Here is a 19302-nt window from a genome sequence, read left to right as displayed (position 1 = left end):
AGACTCAGTAAATTATAAGTGGGAAGTCCACCTCTACAAAGAGGCCGGTCACATGTGAAGTCCCTCAGGGATTAGGTCCTGGGACCACTCCATGTTTGGCATTAACTTCTGTTAAGGCAAGGCCAATTGCAGATGACTGCAAACTAGAAGCTGTCATTGAATCCCCCACTGACACAAATGTTCTCCAAAAAGGACTGACACAGACAAACAACTGGTGTCAGAGACATGGACTAAAACTAAATGCCAAGAAATGTATAATAGTAGTATCCTTCAGGAAGTCATCCATCACTGGTAACTATCATACTGACAACATACCCCTAAGAGTTGACCCAGTAGTCAGGGACTTGAGGACACACACAGACAGTAATCTAGCGTTTGACCATCACATGTCTATTCCACAGTCATGATGAAATTGTTCTATGTTGTGCAACTTATAAACAAAGGTATGACATCTAGGTCCAATGAAGTCATTGTTCCACTGTATTCAGCATTTATCAGACCTAGTATTGAGTACAATGTCCCCTTTGGTACGCACATAACCATGCATATCAAACAATTGGAATGTCCTTAGTGGTTCCTCATTAAAAGAATACAGGGCTAGCTAACATGTCTCCAACAGGCTGTTGAGAGGAGATCTATGCCTGGCATACAGAGCATTGTCAGACCCCACTCTGATGCAGTGGCAGCTGGTGACTTCAAATCAAAGAGGGGCTGCAAGAGACAGTGTGTGTGTGTGTGTGTGTGTGTGTGTGTGTGTGTGTGTGTGTGTATACATACATACATACATACACACACACATATATATATATATATATATATATATATATATATATATATATATATACACACATATTTTTTTTTCCAGCTTTTCTGCCTTTGCTTCATTGAAAATGGGTTATGCTACATCAGACTATCTTAGTTAACAAATTGAAATAAGTAAACATAACATGATTGAGAATGGAGTCTCTATTTTATAAGTTCATAGGGAGAGGAGAATCTATCCAGAACCTGTTTGGGTATGCAGTCAACAAATAGCTACCATCATGTATAGCAGAGGTAGCAATATACCAGAATAAAAGACACATCACTAAATTCAGAAGACACAAATGTCAAAAACTGCCAATGTTATGACATTGCACTGAATCTGACAAATGTAGCATTGTAAAGTTTGTAGCTTGCTATTTTATTTACCTCATAAAACTGTTTATTGTCACTTTGTATATGGCTGCTCATGAGATTCATGTATACCTAAACATATACATAATTTTCGACACTGAGACCAGGAGACAGTTTTTCTAGTCTGAAGAAGTTGGTCTGCCCACTCTGGAAAGTCATGTTCTAACAAAAGGCAGAATTATTTGTTGTCTGCATTCATGGCACATTAAAAATGCAAATGAAAATTTTAAAGAAAATATTATAAATTATCAGTTGGTCTGCAATTATTACACTGTATAAAATAAATGCAATGTACAGAAGCTAAAATTCTGTATTTTTATACCATAACATTACACTGAATTCTTAAAAAGTGGAAATGTGACAGTATGCAAGATGCACTGCACAATCTGCATCTGCAGTCAGAATCATGACACAGGACAGCCTGCTATACAATGCTTAAAATTAAAGCTCTCATTTGAGGCCTAGTGGTGGCACCAGGCATTTATTCCAACTAATTAACATTGGTGATGCTTACTTATAGCACGTAAGCTTAACTCAATTTGTTAAATTTTCTTCCTACAATACAAATAGGAGCTATGCTTAATCACTGTCAGTAATCAACATAATTTAAAAGAACTGTGCTGATATTACACTACAACCATAACCCCAGAACTCTGTTCCTAGCCCTGACCTTAAAACTCTATCCATAAACCTAGACCTCCCTTCATAACTTTAAAAATCTTCCTTTCATTCCTTGGCCATAGAACTCCCTTACTAAACTTAACCGTAAAGCTTCACTCCTAAACCTATACCTAAAAATCCCTTAAAAAATGTAAATCGGGGTCTTGGCTCCTAGGTGGCCGAACATTCTCCTTAGGAACATTTAGTTGAGGGCATGTAACTGAAGTGGCATTCAGCTGCAGAAACACATGATTGTGGCTTTCCTTTTCCTAAAGGAGGCTTATATTGCTTGCGGTAACTATGTGCCATATTAAAAAAACAACTGTAGGAAGGTCACATAAATGTGTTGAAATGTATGGCCTACATGTGTCAGGATTAGCAAAGGTGCTTTTTCTGGATCAGAATGCCAAATGGAATTCTTATCATGTTATGCAAATAACCTCCAGACACACGCATACACTTTCATGAAACAACACCTTAAGAGAAATAATAAAAAATTAACATTATAAGTTATAATAAGAAACAGCAACCAGAATTTTAAGAATGACTTTACATCAGAAAATGCAGCCTCAATGTACTGTATGCTGCTCCCCCTTATTTACAGTCACTAAAATAGCAATAATTTATCATGAAGAGCTTCTCTGACTCATACAGTACTGAATGCTTACTTAGAGTTTCTTCTTTATGAAAGCTGCTACACAGAAAAAGAAAAAAATATGCAGATTTGCTATCACCTCTGAAACTGTTCCCTTTCTGGATAATGCAAAGTCCTCCTTTAGATTAATTAGAGGTAGTAACCCTGGGTACCTGTACTGTTTCTAGTTTTAAAGTAGTAATTCCTAGAATAACCAGAGTCAGAGAAAAAGGTATGCTGAACTTAGTTAACTATTCTTTTATTAGTCAAAACAGAGCATAATGCATTAATGTAAATGACCATTTAGAGTGTTACCTCCACTGTTCAACTTGTAAGCAGCTTTACTTTTGGAACTCACAAATGCATCTTTCAGATATGTAAGCAAAATAAGATTTCTATATATCCATGTTAGAAGGTAAGTCACATCTCCCACATCCCCTAAAAAGCTCATACCATACACTTAAATACAACTCCTGTTCTATAATAAAACATTTTCATTTAAAATATATCTTGTTATGGGATACTTTAAAACAGTTTTAAACTTTAGACTATGTAAGGGAAGTAAATAATTGTTTTATATCGATGTCAACTACACACACACACACACACACACACACACACACACACACACACACACACACACACGCACACACACACACGCACACACACACACACACACACACGCACACACGCACACACGCACACACACACACGCACACACACCCTACCTGACCCCAAAGTCTGTTGTAAACGCCACCTTCCTGCAGTAATCCATTCCAAAGTCCGTTGTAAATGCTGCAGTACAAAATCACATGACGAGAGAGCAGGTTCTAGTCCTTCCCGCAAGGCTCGTCCTAGTCCTTCCCCTTCCCGCGAGAGCAACTGGTGCTACCCAGCCTGAAGATGTTGCACTCAGATCCCCTTCCAGTCTATGCAGTTGTAACTGCATCGACTTCTGGGATATTTGCTGCCGAATGCTGTCTTCCTAATCCGCACTGCTGGTGAGATAGTCTGGATTCTGTGCGCATGCTCCAGACTGGTTCACCAGCAGTCCGGATATCAGGAAATGCAGCGAGTGGCATGAGCAATGTTCCGAGACTCGCATTTCTTTTCTTTTTACTTTTATTTTTTTAATTTTCTTTCTTTTCTGTTTTACAGCTGGGGGGGGGGGCAGTCCTGCAGCCCAATAGCACGAGCCGCCCCTGCTCTGATGACCACCAGCATATCTGAAAAACAAACAGCACCAGAATTATCTATTCTAAAGACCTAAACCTTGCCTGTGGTATAAATAGGACTTCTTGAGAGATAGGTATGTATCCCGGAGACTACCCAGTCTCTGGAACAGGCTCCCCATCCATGTAAAGCAGAGTTCCTCCCTAACCCAATGCAAGTGCAATTTGGACAACTGGATGGGGAACAGGGAATTCATCCCTGGTTTGACGACTATGTTTCTAATGCACAAAAAATGGCTCATCTCCCAGATCTCTGCTTGCAAATGTTTCATCACCCAACCCCCTGTTTGCACTTCTCAAAGGTACTATAACTTGTTAGAGATTTGGGATGCATAACTAGGCTTAAAAAGGCCCTTATGTTAATTAGCCTGGTAAACACATATGAACCTATGAACATGTTCTTGAGCACTCAGCTCCAAGCCCCAACAATTCTCTACTTGTTAATCACAATTAACAAATTGTTCTCCACATGTTTAAACTTTTATCCTACTCATCTTGGTACAAATTACTTGAAATTATTCCATTGCAAACATTGTGTATTATGTTTCACTGTAAACTGTAGATTTTCTTTTATATACTGTATGCAGTTCATTGTCACTTTACTCCTGTATTATCCTGCATGTTTCAGACATTTTTTCTGGTCTATGTCATGGATGAAAAGGGTCCTCAAACCAGTTTATTTGCATGTTTAACAAAAGTAAAATAAAGTAAAAAATTTGAAATAAATAAATGGTAACAAGTCCCACACTTCTGAATTGCAAACAGAACACAGCTTCACCGCTCGCTTTTAAACTGCTGTACTGTCTATAAAGCAAAATTACTCCACTAAATGACATTTTATGAGAGTCAGGAGTTTGTTTTGGCTTTAGTATATGTGAAAGAAGTTGGAAGTGGCCTAATTTCAACAGCTTAAATATCAAGATGGATAGGAGAAGGTCAGACGATTAATTTCTGAGGAGCACGATAATCCTGTGTAGGATGACATAACAATGATCCCTTTTGGGATACAGTAGAATGAACCTGCAGATTCTGTCAGTGACAACATGAAGGCCACATAGGGAGGATATATTCACAACCAATGTGATCCCGTTTTTCATTTTTTATGCTTGAAATATGCCTTCTCCAACAACTCTACAGCCTTCATTTTAGGGAACCTAAAAAAGTTGCAGCACCAGAAAAGTGTTTGGGAGATATAGTATTCATATAGTCGTGGAGCACATGCACAGAAAAAAAAATGCTTGCAAGTTATGCTATCTTTGCACAATTGCATATTAAAAGACATCTCTGAAAATTATTATACATTTTACTACTTGTTGATATTAATTTTATTTTTATTATTTCTAGAACTCCTGGTAAAAATAAACTGCTTTGTATTGCATATGCTAAAGTAATTTGTTTCTTGTTACTAATATTTAAATATCACCGTTATACATTTTTGCTGTGTATTACAACCTGTGACCACTGTGAAAATGGGCAGTGTCCAACATGGTTTACCTGGTCAACAAAATTTAAACGAGTAAATAAAAATGAAGCCCCTCATCCACAATAAAAAGAAACCAGTGTGAAAGGGTCCAGAGAGTGCTGAGGTTTTTCCCCAGTCTGAGGCTTGTTAGTACATTGAGAGAATACATTTACTAAGATGCAGAATGGTCTGCATGTGTGCTACTTTCTTCTGATTAAGCCACAGTTGGTAAGGCAAGGGACTAGTCAGTTTGGAATAATACAGAGAGAGTGTTTTAATAAACTAAAAATATAAGGACAATTTCCGAAAAGATGGACAACTATTTTGAAAAACTAATAACTTAAGGGTATAAAGTTGGAGCCTGTTAATAATTTTTCTTAAGTTAAAGGACAATACAAATTCTGCCTAGACTGTTAAGATCAGGAAGATGTTCTAAAAGCTTTAGAATTTGTTGCAGAATTGCCTTCTTAAGCTGAAATGGAGGAAGGAGAATGTACTCAGCAAAGCAACAAAACCCTCACACAATTGGGAAAGGAGTAGGATGAAGATTTACAAATTCATTTTGGAATGCCTCAGGAAGAAGGGGTCACTAGAAAGTAAAGGATTGCAAGAGAAGGTTCAGACTTGCCTGCAACCATGCTGACGACTCAGTACAGTTTGAAATATTTTCTGCTTAAAAACCTCAGCTTTGGCCGGCTAAGATCTAGCTGTATTCAACTGGATGTATAAGAGAATTTAAGTACCTTTATCTGCACTTTTTTAAAAATAATACAGTATTTAAATTGATTTAACTGTGTTGCATGATTATTAACTGAACTGGAAGTTTTGACTCTGTTCTTCAGTTAGTTTTTGCACCCACCCTCCCTGTTTTTGTTTTGGTGTTAATCTTAGTGGCTTTGAAACTGCCCGCCCCTCTTGTAAATTTGTGTTTGGATACTCCTTCTGGGCCCATCTCATTTGCTCACTCAACTGAGTGCAGTGAGATCATATTCTGATTTCAGGCACTCCTACTGTGTACAAAGAGAACATCTGGGAAAGAGAACAAAAAAAAAATTTTTAAGCTTGTTTCCTGCCTTTCCTGTTAAGTGGTCTAGACTGTCTGTAGGCTTCTGAGCCCCCAAGCCCTTCTGTCTTGGAGGGAAGCCTTCTAGCTTAGTTTTGTTTCTTATAACTTGCCAGTTTTCTAGTTTCAGCACTCAAATCTGTTTCTTTGAACTCAGCACTTGTTCAGAACTCATTGTAAGCACTACATAAGCTGAAACTTAATACAGCACTCAACTTTCCTCACTTGTCTAGTGGAAAGCAGCTTTTAGTACTTAATAAATAAGCACTTATCCAGGCATGTCTAAGGGTCAGCTCCCAGTGATTTCTCCTGTCTACCTGATGAATCTGGGCATCCTGGGGCAATGCAGCAATTGCCTCATGTACACAGACAACCCTCTCCTCCTACCACCCAACACCATAACCTGTGAGAGATGCACTTATATAGCCAAACTGGAAGCAAAGCTCTATTCACCCAAGACTGGACTAGACAGTCAAGAGGAGAAGGTAAACTCTTGCACCACACCACACTCATCACATAGTCCCTCAAAACATACACCACCAAAACACACACATAGAAACACAAAACACACATCTACATTCGCGGAGGCTCTCAATAAAAACCTGCCCAAGCATCAGAGACATCCAAAGCATAAACTCAAGCAAACTCCACCCCCCCAACACAACCCAAATGACACATAGCCCACAAACTCAGTGTGCCACTCAACCACATCCCATAAGGCATAACAACGTACCCAACACTCTAGTCATAGGTGACTCTATAGTCAGGCACACTGATGTTCCACTCACTAGACTAAACGAGGAGAAAGTTACTGTCAGCTGCCTGTCAGGTGCCAGGATCCGCCACATAACGCATGCACTCAGGTCACTGCACAATAAGTACAAATATGACACTGTCATTGTCCATGTTGTGAATGACTTGAGATGTACCTCCCTGGACTACATGAAAAGAGACATGGAGGAGCTCTCCGATCTTGTATCCCAAGCAGGTATGACCCTATCCCTGAGTAGCATCCTGCCATCACCCAGAATGATACCACAGTACAAGGACAAATTGATTGACTTCAACAATTGGCTAAGCTTCTGGTGTCATTCTAAGGGGATCCAGTATTTGTCTGCCTGGGACGACATAATCGACAGTCCACGATGCTGCACCTGTCACCCTTAGGATTCCGGGTACTGGCTAAGGCTCTTGCCACCCCGATAGTGCCTTTTTTAGGCAAGGTTCAAATGACAAATTCACCACCATAACAGGTACAAGCAAGCAAAATTTGAGGGTAATGCTACTCAATGCTAGAAGTCTAAACCTCAAAATACACTCACTCGAGGCACTCCTTAAAATGGAGAACATTGACATCTGTGCAGTGACAGAGACCTGGTTCAAAGCTCCAGAGAGCACGCCTGCATTACCAGGCTTCAATTCATACCACACTTTTCGGCCACCTAACCCAGAAAGAAGCACTAAAGGCGGAAGCGTGTCCATATTCATTAAGGTTATCCACACCTCCAGGCTAGTTGCACAGCATAATGCATCCGAGATTATCCAAGTGCAACTAACTCTGGGCAAGACCGCAATCCAAATTGTAGCTTGCTACAGACCCCCCACCATGCCCCAGGATTCACACTCCTCATTTCTTGATACACTGGAAAGTATTAGGGTACAACCCAACACCCTAATAATGGGAGATTTCAACTACCACACCATTAACTGGGAAAACTACTCATGTACCAACTCTTTTGCACAACGTTTTCTAGAATTCATAAATTCCAACGCCTTGGATCAACTTATTCACACCCCCCACCAGGGGCAGCAATATCCTAGACCTGGTCATTACCGACATGGGAAACCGGTGTTCCACACCAGAGGTCAATTCCTCGTTGGTCAGATCCAACCACAAGCTAATCAGCCTAGATATCCACATCCCACCCCCAGCCCCAATTAGGGAAACCATCGTAAAAAACTTCTCCAAAGCCAACTTCACACTTCTTAAGATAGAAGTGGCAAACTTCTTGACACCCATGCAGACGGACAATAGAGGTATGACTGCCGAATCCTACACAAATGCACTTTATAAGCACTTACACGAGTGCATGGATCATGCTATCCCTAATATAACCAAGATGTTATCCTCCAAAAAAGGAAGCCAATCTGGTGGTCCTCTGCCATAAACAAACTCTACAACAGAAGAAAGAAACTGTTGCAAAAAAGAGTAAAATCCCATGACTGGAGGAACTCCCTGGTCAACCTCAGTAAGAAGTTGAACAAACTCTACAACAGAAGAAAGAAACTGTTGCAAAAAAGAGTAAAATCCCATGACTGGAGGAACTCCCTGGTCAACCTCAGTAAGAAGTTGAGATCCCTCATAAAATCCTCCAAAGCTAGTTACGAAAACAAAATTGCCACTGACTCTAAAGACAACCATAAAGCATTCTATAGCTATGTCAAAAATCTAAATGGGAACACTCAGATCTGCTCTGAGTTACAGCACAATGGCACTAAATATACAGAACCAACTGATTTTGCCAACATCCTAGCAGATAGGTTCAGTGCTAACTTTACCCCCCCCCCTCTCGCCCCCTAGAGGGCCCATCTCTATACCGGAAGAATGCAAAGTTCCTATAATCACGGCTGCACAGGTAAAAAACACACTCTCCAAAGCCAAGAACACAACATCCATGGGACCTGACAATATCCCAGGCTGAGTTCTACATGAACCACAGAATGAACTGGCACCCTACCCAAGTACCATGTTCAATCATTGCCTCACCTCAGGCTTTGTACCCACTGAATGGCGCACAGCGACGGTTATCCCACTCCACAAAGGGGGAGCCATGACGGACCCCGGGAAGTACAGCCCCATTAGCCTGACGAGCCTGGTCTGCAAGGCCATGGAACGTATCATCATGGAACTCATAAACAAAGACATTGGTAATCTCCAAACTCTGGACCCTACCCAGTTTGGATTTGTAAAAGGCAGATCATGTCTCCTAAACCTGATTGACTTCTTTGAAGCAGTCACCAAAGCCATAGATGAGGGTAAAATGGTTCACACAGCTTATCTAGATTTCACCAAGGCTTTCGACACCATCCCCCACTCTGGAATTATAGATAAGCTCACTAAACTAGGTATAAATACCTATGTCACAAGATGGGTTGCCAACTGGCTCACGGACAGAACCCACACTGTGAAAGTAGCGGATTCCAAATCCGACATCAGACCAGTGACAAGTGGAGTACCACAGGGTTCAGTCCTGGGTCCTCTCCTGTTTGGTATCTACTTCTCTGAAGTGCAGGCCAACACAGAAGGTCTTTGGCTAACAAAGTTTGCAGATGACTGCAAACTAGGAGCCATAATCGAAACTCCTAACGATGTGGACAAACTACAAAAGGGCCTCACTGAGACAGATACCTGGTGTCAAAGCAATGACCTGAAGCTCAATGGCAAAAAGTGTATTGTCATCCCCTTTGGTAAAAACTCTGTACCCATGAATTACCACATAGCTGGTAGTCTACTTAATGCCGAAAATGTGATAACAGACCTTGGGACACAGGTGGACAGTAGTCTCTCCTTTGATAATCACATCGCCACAGTGGTCAGGAAATCCTTCTACGTGGCTCATCTCATCACAAAAGGATTCTCATCCAGAAAAAAAGAGGTCATTGTTCCCCTCTACTCATCGCTCATTAGATCCATTATAGAGTACAATGCCCCTTTTGGTATGTACCTCACAAGACATCTACAACAACTGGAAAGACCACAGAAATACCTCACAAAGAGGATTACTGGCCTCAAACAGATGCCCTATGCAGACCGTTGCAAAAAACTACAGCTTTACTCCATCGCATATCGCCTAGTCAGGGGCGATCTCTGCCTAACATACAAAGCTATGTCAAACCCAGAGCTGTTGGACATGCTCCACTTAAAGAAATCCCAATCCCTCTGAGCTACACGCTCTAGGGACCTAAACCTTGTCACCACAATAAACAGAACATGCTGGAGGGATAGATTCCTGTCCTAGAGACTTCCCATACTCTGGAACAGACTACCTATCTATGTCAGACAGAGCTCCTCATTAGCACTCTTCAAGAAAAGTCTTGATGATTGGATGGGAAATTCACCCCGAGGATCACTTCTGTGGCTGTGCTCGACAGGGGCACAGGAAAATAAATTTCTTGGGTGGCGAAAACCAGGGTACACTTTTTTGGCTAGGCTTGTATGGGCCCTAGGGCCGATAGGGCTAAGACCCATATCTCTCAACTTCTTTGCACAAGAATTCTAGACAAAGGCCAAAATCAAGGACAAATTTTAAATATTGCTCTTACAAACGTATTATTAATAATAACACCCATTTGATAACCAGGTAGGCCTACTGGACACACAGTCTCTTTTCAGGGGTGATCCAGGAGTAATGTCTGGTTAAGTGACTTGAGAGAGTCAAACCCTTAACTACAGGAACTACAGTTCACAACCTTAACTATCTGTGCCAACTGCCAGCCTAGAAAGTTTTTGCCAGAAAAAGACAACTTTTATGATGAATAGAATAAAAATATGAGGCAAAAATCTGGACAGTCTGCACAATTCTGGACAGTTGAGAGGTATAACCACAAAATATTTTCCAGCGTACTGCTATCACAAACACAGAATAAAAAAAACCCTGCCAAGCCATGGTAAAATGGACTTTAATAATAATGATTAAAAATAATTATTAAAATCTATTTTCCCGTGGCTTGGCAGCATTTTTTATTTTATAGTTGAGAGGTATGCTAAGACCCTTAAGCATTGGGGATGGGTTTGCACTGTTTGTCATAAAATAGTGCTTTACTTCTTCTAACAGCCTTTTAGGCTTCAATTCTGGCAGGAAAGAAGTGAACTCTATTCTTAGCAGTAGGGAATTTCTTCTAAGAAGGAGAAGCATCATTATTCCCTAGTTTTAGTGGGTGATAAAAGTTCTTTGTCCATCACAGTCTCTATCACCTCTTCCTTTTATGGTAACAACAAGGAATAACTTATTCTGAAGAGTGACAAACTAGAAAATACAAAAACATCATTTCTACTAAGCAATATTAATGCATTAGCTGACCATTCCATTTAAAGAAATCCAGAGTTCAAAGAATAGAATGTACAGGAGAATGCAACTACAAGAATAGTACAACAGACTCCTTGCTTCTGTAGCTTATCTATTTTTTTTTCCTTCAGCTCAGCAACTGAAGTTACAGTGGATATAAAAAGTGTACACACCCCTGTTAAAATGCCAGGTTTTTGTGATATAAAAAAATGAGACCACGATAAATCATTTCAAAACTTTTCCCACCTTTAATATGACCTATAACCTGTACAATTCAATTGAAAAAAACTAACAAATCTGTTAGGGGAAAAAATATAAAAAAATTAAAAATGCACAAAACGCTGGTTGCATAAGTGTGCACACCCTTAAACTAATACTTTGTTGTGTGTGCACACCCTTAAACCAATACTTTGTAGAAGCACCTTTTGATGTAATTACAGCATTCAGTCTTCTTGGGTACACACCTGCCATCAATTAAGGAAACTCTGATTAACCCCAAATAAAGTTCAGCTGGCCTAGTAGCATTTTCCTGACATTTACTCAGTTGCCTGCTACAGCAAAAGCCATGGTTTGCAGAGGGCTTACAAAGCATCACAGGGATCTCATTGTTGAAAGGTATTAGTCAGGAGAAAGGTACAAAACATTTCCACAACACTGGATATACCATGGAACACAGTGAAGACAGTCATCAAAAAGTGGAGAAAATATGGGACAATAGTGACATTGCAAAGAACTGGATGTCCCTCCAAAATTGATGAAAAGACAATACCAAAACTGGTCAGGGAGGCTGCCAACAGACCTACAGCAACACTGAAGGAGCTAATTTCCAGTAAGTACTGGTTGTGTACTACATATGATGACAATCTCTCATATTCTCCATATGTCTGGACTACAGGGTAGGGTTGCAAGACGGAAGCCTTTTCTTACACAGAAAAACATCCAGGCCCGGCTAAAATTTGCAAAACAATACATTGTCTCCCAAAAGCATTTGGGAAAATGTTATGGTCTGATGAGACCACGGTTGAACTTTTTGGCCACAATTCCAAAAGGCACATTTGGGGCAAAAACAACACTTTGCATCACCAAAAGAACACCATCCCTACAGTGAAGCATGGTGGTGGTAGTATCATGCTTTGGGCTTGATTTTCTTAAGCTGGAACTGGGGGTTTAGTCAAGGTGGAGGGGATTATGAACAGTTCCAAATACTAGTCACTTTTGGTCCAAAACCTTCAGGTGTTTGCTAGAAAGCTGAAGATGAAGAGGAATTTCATCTTTCAACATGACAATGACCCCAAGCATACATCCAAATCAACAAAAGATTGGCTTCACCAGAAGACAATTAAAAGTTTTGGAATGGTCTGGCCAAAGCCCAGACCCAAATCCAACAGAAAATCTGTGGGGTGACCTGAAGAGGGCTGTGCAGAAGAGATGCCCTCGCAATCTGACAGATATGGCGCGTTTTGAAAGGAACAGTGAGCAAATGCAAGTCAAGATGTGCCATGCTGATAGATAGACTCCTATCCAAGAAGACTGAATGCTGTAATTAAATCAAAAGGTGCTTCAACAAAGTATTAGTTTAAGGGTGTGCACATACAACAAAGTACTAGGGTGTGCACACACAACAAAGTATTAGTTTAAGGGTGTGCACACTTATGCAACCAGCGTATTGTACATTCTTTATTTTTTGTATTTTTCCCCTAACAGATTTGTTTGTTTTCCAATTGAATTGTAAAGTTATAGGTCACATTAAAGGTGGAAAAAGTTTTGAAATTATTTATTGTAATCTCATTTTTATATAAAAAAACTGGCATTTTAACAGGGGGTATGTACACTTTTTATATCCACTGTAACGTTGTTCCTTGGACTCCCAAGTTACTGATCCCCCTAGGATCTACAATAACATATCTCTGCATATACTCCCTTCATATGTAATTACTTACACTGCTAGGGACAGCAAAAGTATTACTGTACTGCCTTTTACTAAGAATGACCCTCAAAAGCAAGAAATGAACTGAATGTATTTGCAAGGAACTAACGAGTTGAGAGAAAAATCACCAAGGACTCAAAAGACAATCATAAGGCCTTCTTTAGCTATGTTAGAAACCTAGGAGGAAACTCCCAGATATGCTCAGAATTAGTTCAAAATGATGTGAAGATTACTGAACCTACACACATTGCCAACATACTGGCTGACAGGTTCAGTGCAAACTTCTCCCCCCAAAGGAGATATCTATACCAGAGGATTGTAGCCTCCAAACATCTCCCAGGTGAGAACTGCTCTTCCAAAGCAAAACACAGCATCCATGGGACCGGATGGTGTCCGGCTGTGTGCTCCACGAACTCAATGAGGAATTAAACCCACAGTTAGGACAGCTGTTTAATCTTAGCCTCACCTCAGGATATGTACCCAAGGAGTGGCGACGGCGACTGTGGTCCCACTTCACGGGCGGTGCCTCCACCACCCTGAAATCGTCCCATTAGCTTGACAAGCCTTATCTGCAAAGCCATGGAGAGGATCATAATGGAACTCATAAATAAAGACATAGGAACTTGCAGACTTTGGATCCAACCCAGTTTGGCTTTGTCAAGGGCAGATCATGCCTTTTAAACTTGGTTGACTTTTCAAGACAGTCACCAAGGCCATTGATGAGAAGGCAGTCCATACAGCCTACCTTGAGCTGGCAAAGCCTTGACACAATACCCCACTCGTCATCGAAAAACTCATCAGCTTGAATGTAAACCCATCACAAGATGGGTTGCAAACTGGCTAAGTGACAGAACCCACAGGGTCAGAGTTGCTGGAGCCATGTCAGACTCAAAGCCTGTCACAAGTGGTGTCCCACAGGCTCAGTCCTGGGTCCACTCTCACCGGCATCTACTTTTCTGAAGTACAAACAAACACAGATGGTTATGGCTGACAAAGTTTGCAGATGACTGCAAACGGCCATAGTCGAAAACACATCTGACACAGATATCCTTCAGAAGGGCCTCACAGAACGGATAACTGGTGCCAGAGCCATGGCCTAAAGTTAAATGCCAAATGCATAGTCATACCCTTGGGAAAAACAAGGTTACCCCTAGCTACCATATAGGTGGCAATCCACTGAGCACAGAAGAAGTCATCAGGGATCTGGGGACCCAGGTTGACAGTAGCCTTTCGCTTGACACTCATGTTGCTAAAGTGGTTAGAAAACCTTCTACATTGCCCACCTGATCATGAAGGGATTCACATCTAGATCAAGGGAGGTCATCGTCCCCTGTACTCATCACTCATTAGACCTATGATTGAGTATAATGCCCCATTCGAATGTATCTGACCCGACACCTGCAGCAGCTGGAAAGGCCCCAAAGTTCCTCACCAAAGGATAAAGGGTCTCAAAATATGTCTTATGCTGCCCGACTGAAAGAACTCCAGCTCTATTCAGTCTCATACCGCTTGCTCAGAGGTGACCTGTGCCTGACATATAAGGCCATGTCAAACCCTGATTTGATGAATATGCTTCACCTCAAAAATCTAGATCCCTCAGAACCACAAGGCGGAGACTTAAACCTTGACACGGTTATTAATAGAACGTGCTGGAGGGACAGATTCATCACCCAGAGACTCCCTATGCTGTGGAACAAAATCCCGGTACATGTGAGGCAGAGCACCTCGCTGGCCTTGTTCAAAAGGAATCTTGACCAATGGATGGGGGATCGCAGATATACCCCAGGGATTACTTCAGTGTCACTGCTTGACAGAGGCACAGCAAAATAATAGGCATAGTTTTATTCAAACTAAAGGGGTGGCGAAAGCCAAATAACTATGGGCTAGGCTTATAAATGCCCTTGGGCAGATAGCCTAGTATGAACCTATGAACCTAAAATAATGGCAACCTGAACCAAATAGTTTCAACATTACAATTAAACTAGCAGTACGTAAAGCAAGGGGGATATTGACAGTGCAAAGCGATAGGCTCCTATTAGAACCATCAAATTAAGAGATCTAGTTTAACCACTGTGACACGCAACAATTAACTCAGGTTATTCCTAGTGATGCAGCTTCTTTTATTTACTATCATAAAACAACATTATATTTCTCTTCTTAGATATTAAGGTTACCACTTTCTGCATTCAGCCACAAGTTAATTACAAAGAAGAACGAAGTGGAAGGCAGCTGAGGTGACTCTTCCTGTCTTTTACGGTTACCATTTTATTTTGAAAGGTAGCACGCAAGCTGTGATGAGTCTGCACAGTAGACTACCTGTCAGGTTTGCGGTTGACTGGTACTATAACTATTCAAAGTGACACACACACACACACACACACACACACACACAAAAACCCTGTCAAGAAAATGAAAACTTTGGAACTGGAATCCAAACATAGCGTTTCACCTTCACCTTCTGCTGAAGAACTACTCGGAGCTAGTCAAGTGGAAACTTTGATGAAATGGTTTAGTTATCCTACCTGTAACTTGTAAGTACCGACTTGTTTACAAGGATAATTAACAGCGAACTAATGGCATAAAATATAGCTGAAAGCACTTTGGACAGCCTTGCAGGGACCGGTCCTTGGTTCCGATGCTCTTCAGAAAGCATCGTTTTAAAATAAACATACTCTGAAAGTACTTCAGTTTTTTTCCTTTTCCCACTTCTGAAACTTTCATTTATGATGTAGTCTACTGTAACTTCCATAAAACCCCATAATAAATTCAAGTTTAACAACTGGAAGGAACCGGAATGACCGAAACGCCCAGCGACATTTGAGAACAGCTGTCACGCAACGCAACAAGGAACAAAGCTTTGGGAGGGCGGAGTTACAATTCGACACAAGTCTGTCAAAGACTCAAAGTAATGTGTGTTTTATTCCCCTCTTGGTAAACTACGTCTGAAAGTGTTCGCTTGTTTTCGTAGAGTGGGTCAGCCTCAGCATTTCGTTTCTGTACTGTTTGCCTTGCTCTTGTACAGAGAAAACGTTGAGATTATGGTGTTCTGTAATGGAACTTTGAGAACTAGGATTTTAAAATGATGTAGACTACAAGTTGCTGTTGTGTGTTTACTTTCCACAAACTAGTCATACCTGGTACTAGTGAGTAATTTTCAAGGCCCAGTATTGGATCTGGGTTGTACAATTGCAAAGGTCGCAGCCAGGCAAAGTTGAGTTTTTAATGGTGTGTAGTTAGTATCTCTGTCAGCTCTGCTTCTATCACGAGGAATGTTCCTCATTTTCGGGTTAAAAATCCGATGTTCCCGTATCTCTCAAATGTCCAGATTTTTTGCCTCCTGATTTGGTCTGTTCCGAATAAAATGTTTGGTTTTCTGTAGTGGAATTAAAGATTAATCTACGAAATAATGTCAGGCATCTGGGTTTCAGACTTCATAACCGCAAGGAAATGCAGGCCAATGCAAAACCTCGTATATTTTAGCAACTTTCTAAGTTTAAAAGTAGAATATTTCAAATCTGTTTCTACTTTTGAGCTCTTGTCCCTTATTTTTTTTTTTGCCTTTGTCCAGATTTCTTGTGTTAAGAGATTGAGAGACGCGAGTTCCCCTTATGGTAAATGATGATGAATTATAATTTATGGACAGAAGAGAGGTGAACACATATAACAATATCCATGACTGGGTGTGGGTAAATTCAGCATTACCTACACCCTGCCATGGATTATTGCTATTATACAATGGTGTTAGTTTTGTGTTGTGTTTGTGGTGGTGTTATTTAAGTTTCTGTTTGTTTTATTTTGTATTCTTCCACTTTTCTTGAGAAAAAATAGTTCTAGACTTTGTTTAATTTTATTGTTTTATTATCAAATTTTCTAGAGATGTAAGAATACAATTATATGCATAAATATAGTTTTTAATGCTTTTTATATGTTTTGTTGCAATAGTTCTTTTATGTACTGCTTTTGATTTGTTTAGATCTGTGTATTTATTCATAGGTTCATACTAGGCTATCTGCCCAAGGGCATTTATAAGCCTAGCCCATAGTTATGTGGCTTTCGCCACCCCTTTAGTTTGAATAAAACTATGCCTATTATTTTGCTGTGCCTCTGTCAAGCAGTGACACTGAAGTAATCCCTGGGGTATATCTGCGATCTCCCATCCATTGGTCAAGATTCCTCTTGAACAAGGCCAGCGAGGTGCTCTGCCTCACATGTACCAGGATTTTGTTCCACAGCATAGGGAGTCTCTGGGTGATGAATTTGTCCCTGCAGCACTTTCTATTAATAACCGTGTCAAGGTTTAAGTCTCCCGCCCTTGTGGTTCTGAGGGATCTAGATTTTTTGAGGTGAAGCATATTCATCAAATCTGGATTTGACATGGCCTTATATGTCAGGCACAGGTCACCTCTGAGCAAGCGGTATGAGACTGAATAGAGCTGGAGTTCTTTCAGTCGGGCAGCATAAGACATATTTTTGAGACCCTTTATCCTTTTGGTGAGGAACTTTTGGGGCCTTTCCAGCTGCTGCAGGTGTCGCCTCAGAAACATTCCGAATGGGGCATTGTACTCAATCATAGGTCTAATGAGTGATGAGTACAGGGGGACGATGACCTCCCTTGATCTAGATGTGAATCCCTTCATGATCAGGTGGGCAATGTAGAAGGTTTTCCTAACTACTTTAGCAACATGAGTGTCATACGAAAGGCTACTGTCAACCTGGGTCCCCAGATCCCTGATGACGTCTTCTGTGCTCAGTGGATTGCCACCTATATGGTAGCTAGGGGTAACCTTGTTTTTCCCGAAGGGTATGACTATGCATTTCTTGGCGTTTAACTTTAGGCCATGGCTCTGGCACCAGTTATCCGTTTCTGTGAGGCCCTTCTGAAGGATATCTGTGTCAGATGTGTTTTCGACTATGGCGCCCAGTTTGCAGTCATCTGCAAACTTTGTCAGCCATAACCCTCCTGTGTTTGCTTGTACTTCAGAAAAGTAGATGCCGAACAGGAGTGGACCCAGGACTGAGCCCTGTGGGACACCACTTGTGACAGGCTTTGAGTCTGACATGGCTCCAGCAACTCTGACCCTGTGGGTTCTGTCACTTAACCAGTTTGCAACCCATCTTGTGATGTATGGGTTTACATTCAAGCTGATGAGTTTTTCGATGATACCTGAGTGGGGTATTGTGTCGAAGGCCTTTGCCAGGTCGAGGTAGGCTGTATGGACTGCCTTTCCCTCATCAATGGCCTTGGTGACTGTCTCGAAAAAGTCAACCAAGTTTAAAAGGCATGATCTGCCTTTGACAAAGCCAAACTGGGTTGGATCCAAAGTCTGCAAGTTCCCTATGTCTTTATTTATGAGTTCCATTATGATCCTCTCCATGGCTTTGCAGATAAGGCTTGTCAAGCTAATGGGACGGTAATTACCAGGGTCGGTGGAGGTACCGCCCTTGTGAAGTGGGACCACAGTCGCCGTGCGCCACTCCTTGGGTACATATCCCGAGGTGAGGCTAAGATTAAACAGCTGTCCTAACTGCAGGTTTAATTCCTCATTGAGTTCGTGGAGCACACAGCCGGGGACACCATCCGGTCCCATGGATGCTGTGTTTTTTGCCTTGGAGAGGGCAGTTCTCACCTGGGCGTTGGAGATGTTTGGGGGGCTACAATCCTCTGGTATAGATATCTCTCCTTTTGGGGGGGAGTTTGCACTGAACCTGTCAGCCAGTATGTTGGCAATGTGTGTAGGTTCAGTAATCTTCACATCATTTTGAACTAATTCTGAGCATATCTGGGAGTTTCCTCCTAGGTTTCTAACATAGCTAAAGAAGGCCTTATGATTGTCTTTTGAGTCCTTGGCGATTTTTCTCTCAAAATTTGCCTTGGATGATTTTATGAGAGCTCTTAGTTTTTACTTATAATGATCAAAGGTGTCTTACCTTTCAAGGATTTTGCTCTATCTTGTAGTAGCTTCCTCCTTTTGTTGTAGAGCTTGTTTATGGCTGGGGTCCACCAGACTGGACGCTTGCCTTTGGTACAAAGAGTCTTAGTTTTGTTTGGGATTGCCTGATCCATGCAGTCCTGTAGGTGCTG

At 41.1% G+C, this 19302-nt stretch overlaps 1 protein-coding gene across 3 annotated transcripts in view; it reads right to left on the bottom strand.

The window, feature by feature from the left end:
* Positions 1-16074, bottom strand: part of SLC35D2 (solute carrier family 35 member D2) — a 649758-nt gene extending 633684 nt beyond the window's left edge. The window contains exon 1 of one of the 3 annotated variants that reach the window (XM_044059523.1): positions 15743-16069. In XM_044059523.1, coding sequence (XP_043915458.1) covers positions 15743-15969 — 227 coding nt within the window. In that variant the 5' untranslated portion in view covers positions 15970-16069. Of the gene's footprint in view, positions 1-15742 lie in introns of all 3 variants that reach the window. The other 2 variants (XM_044059521.1, XR_006363184.1) reach the window with 2 other exon arrangements.
* Between the last annotated feature and the right edge of the window lie 3228 nt (positions 16075-19302).

The sequence above is a fragment of the Protopterus annectens genome, chromosome 17.part0, assembly GCF_019279795.1.
Source record: "Protopterus annectens isolate FY-2018-M chromosome 17.part0, PAN1.0, whole genome shotgun sequence".
Lineage (NCBI taxonomy): Eukaryota > Metazoa > Chordata > Ceratodontiformes > Protopteridae > Protopterus > Protopterus annectens.
Note: the sequence above shows the minus strand (reverse complement) of the source record. Positions and strands in the feature narration are given on the sequence as shown.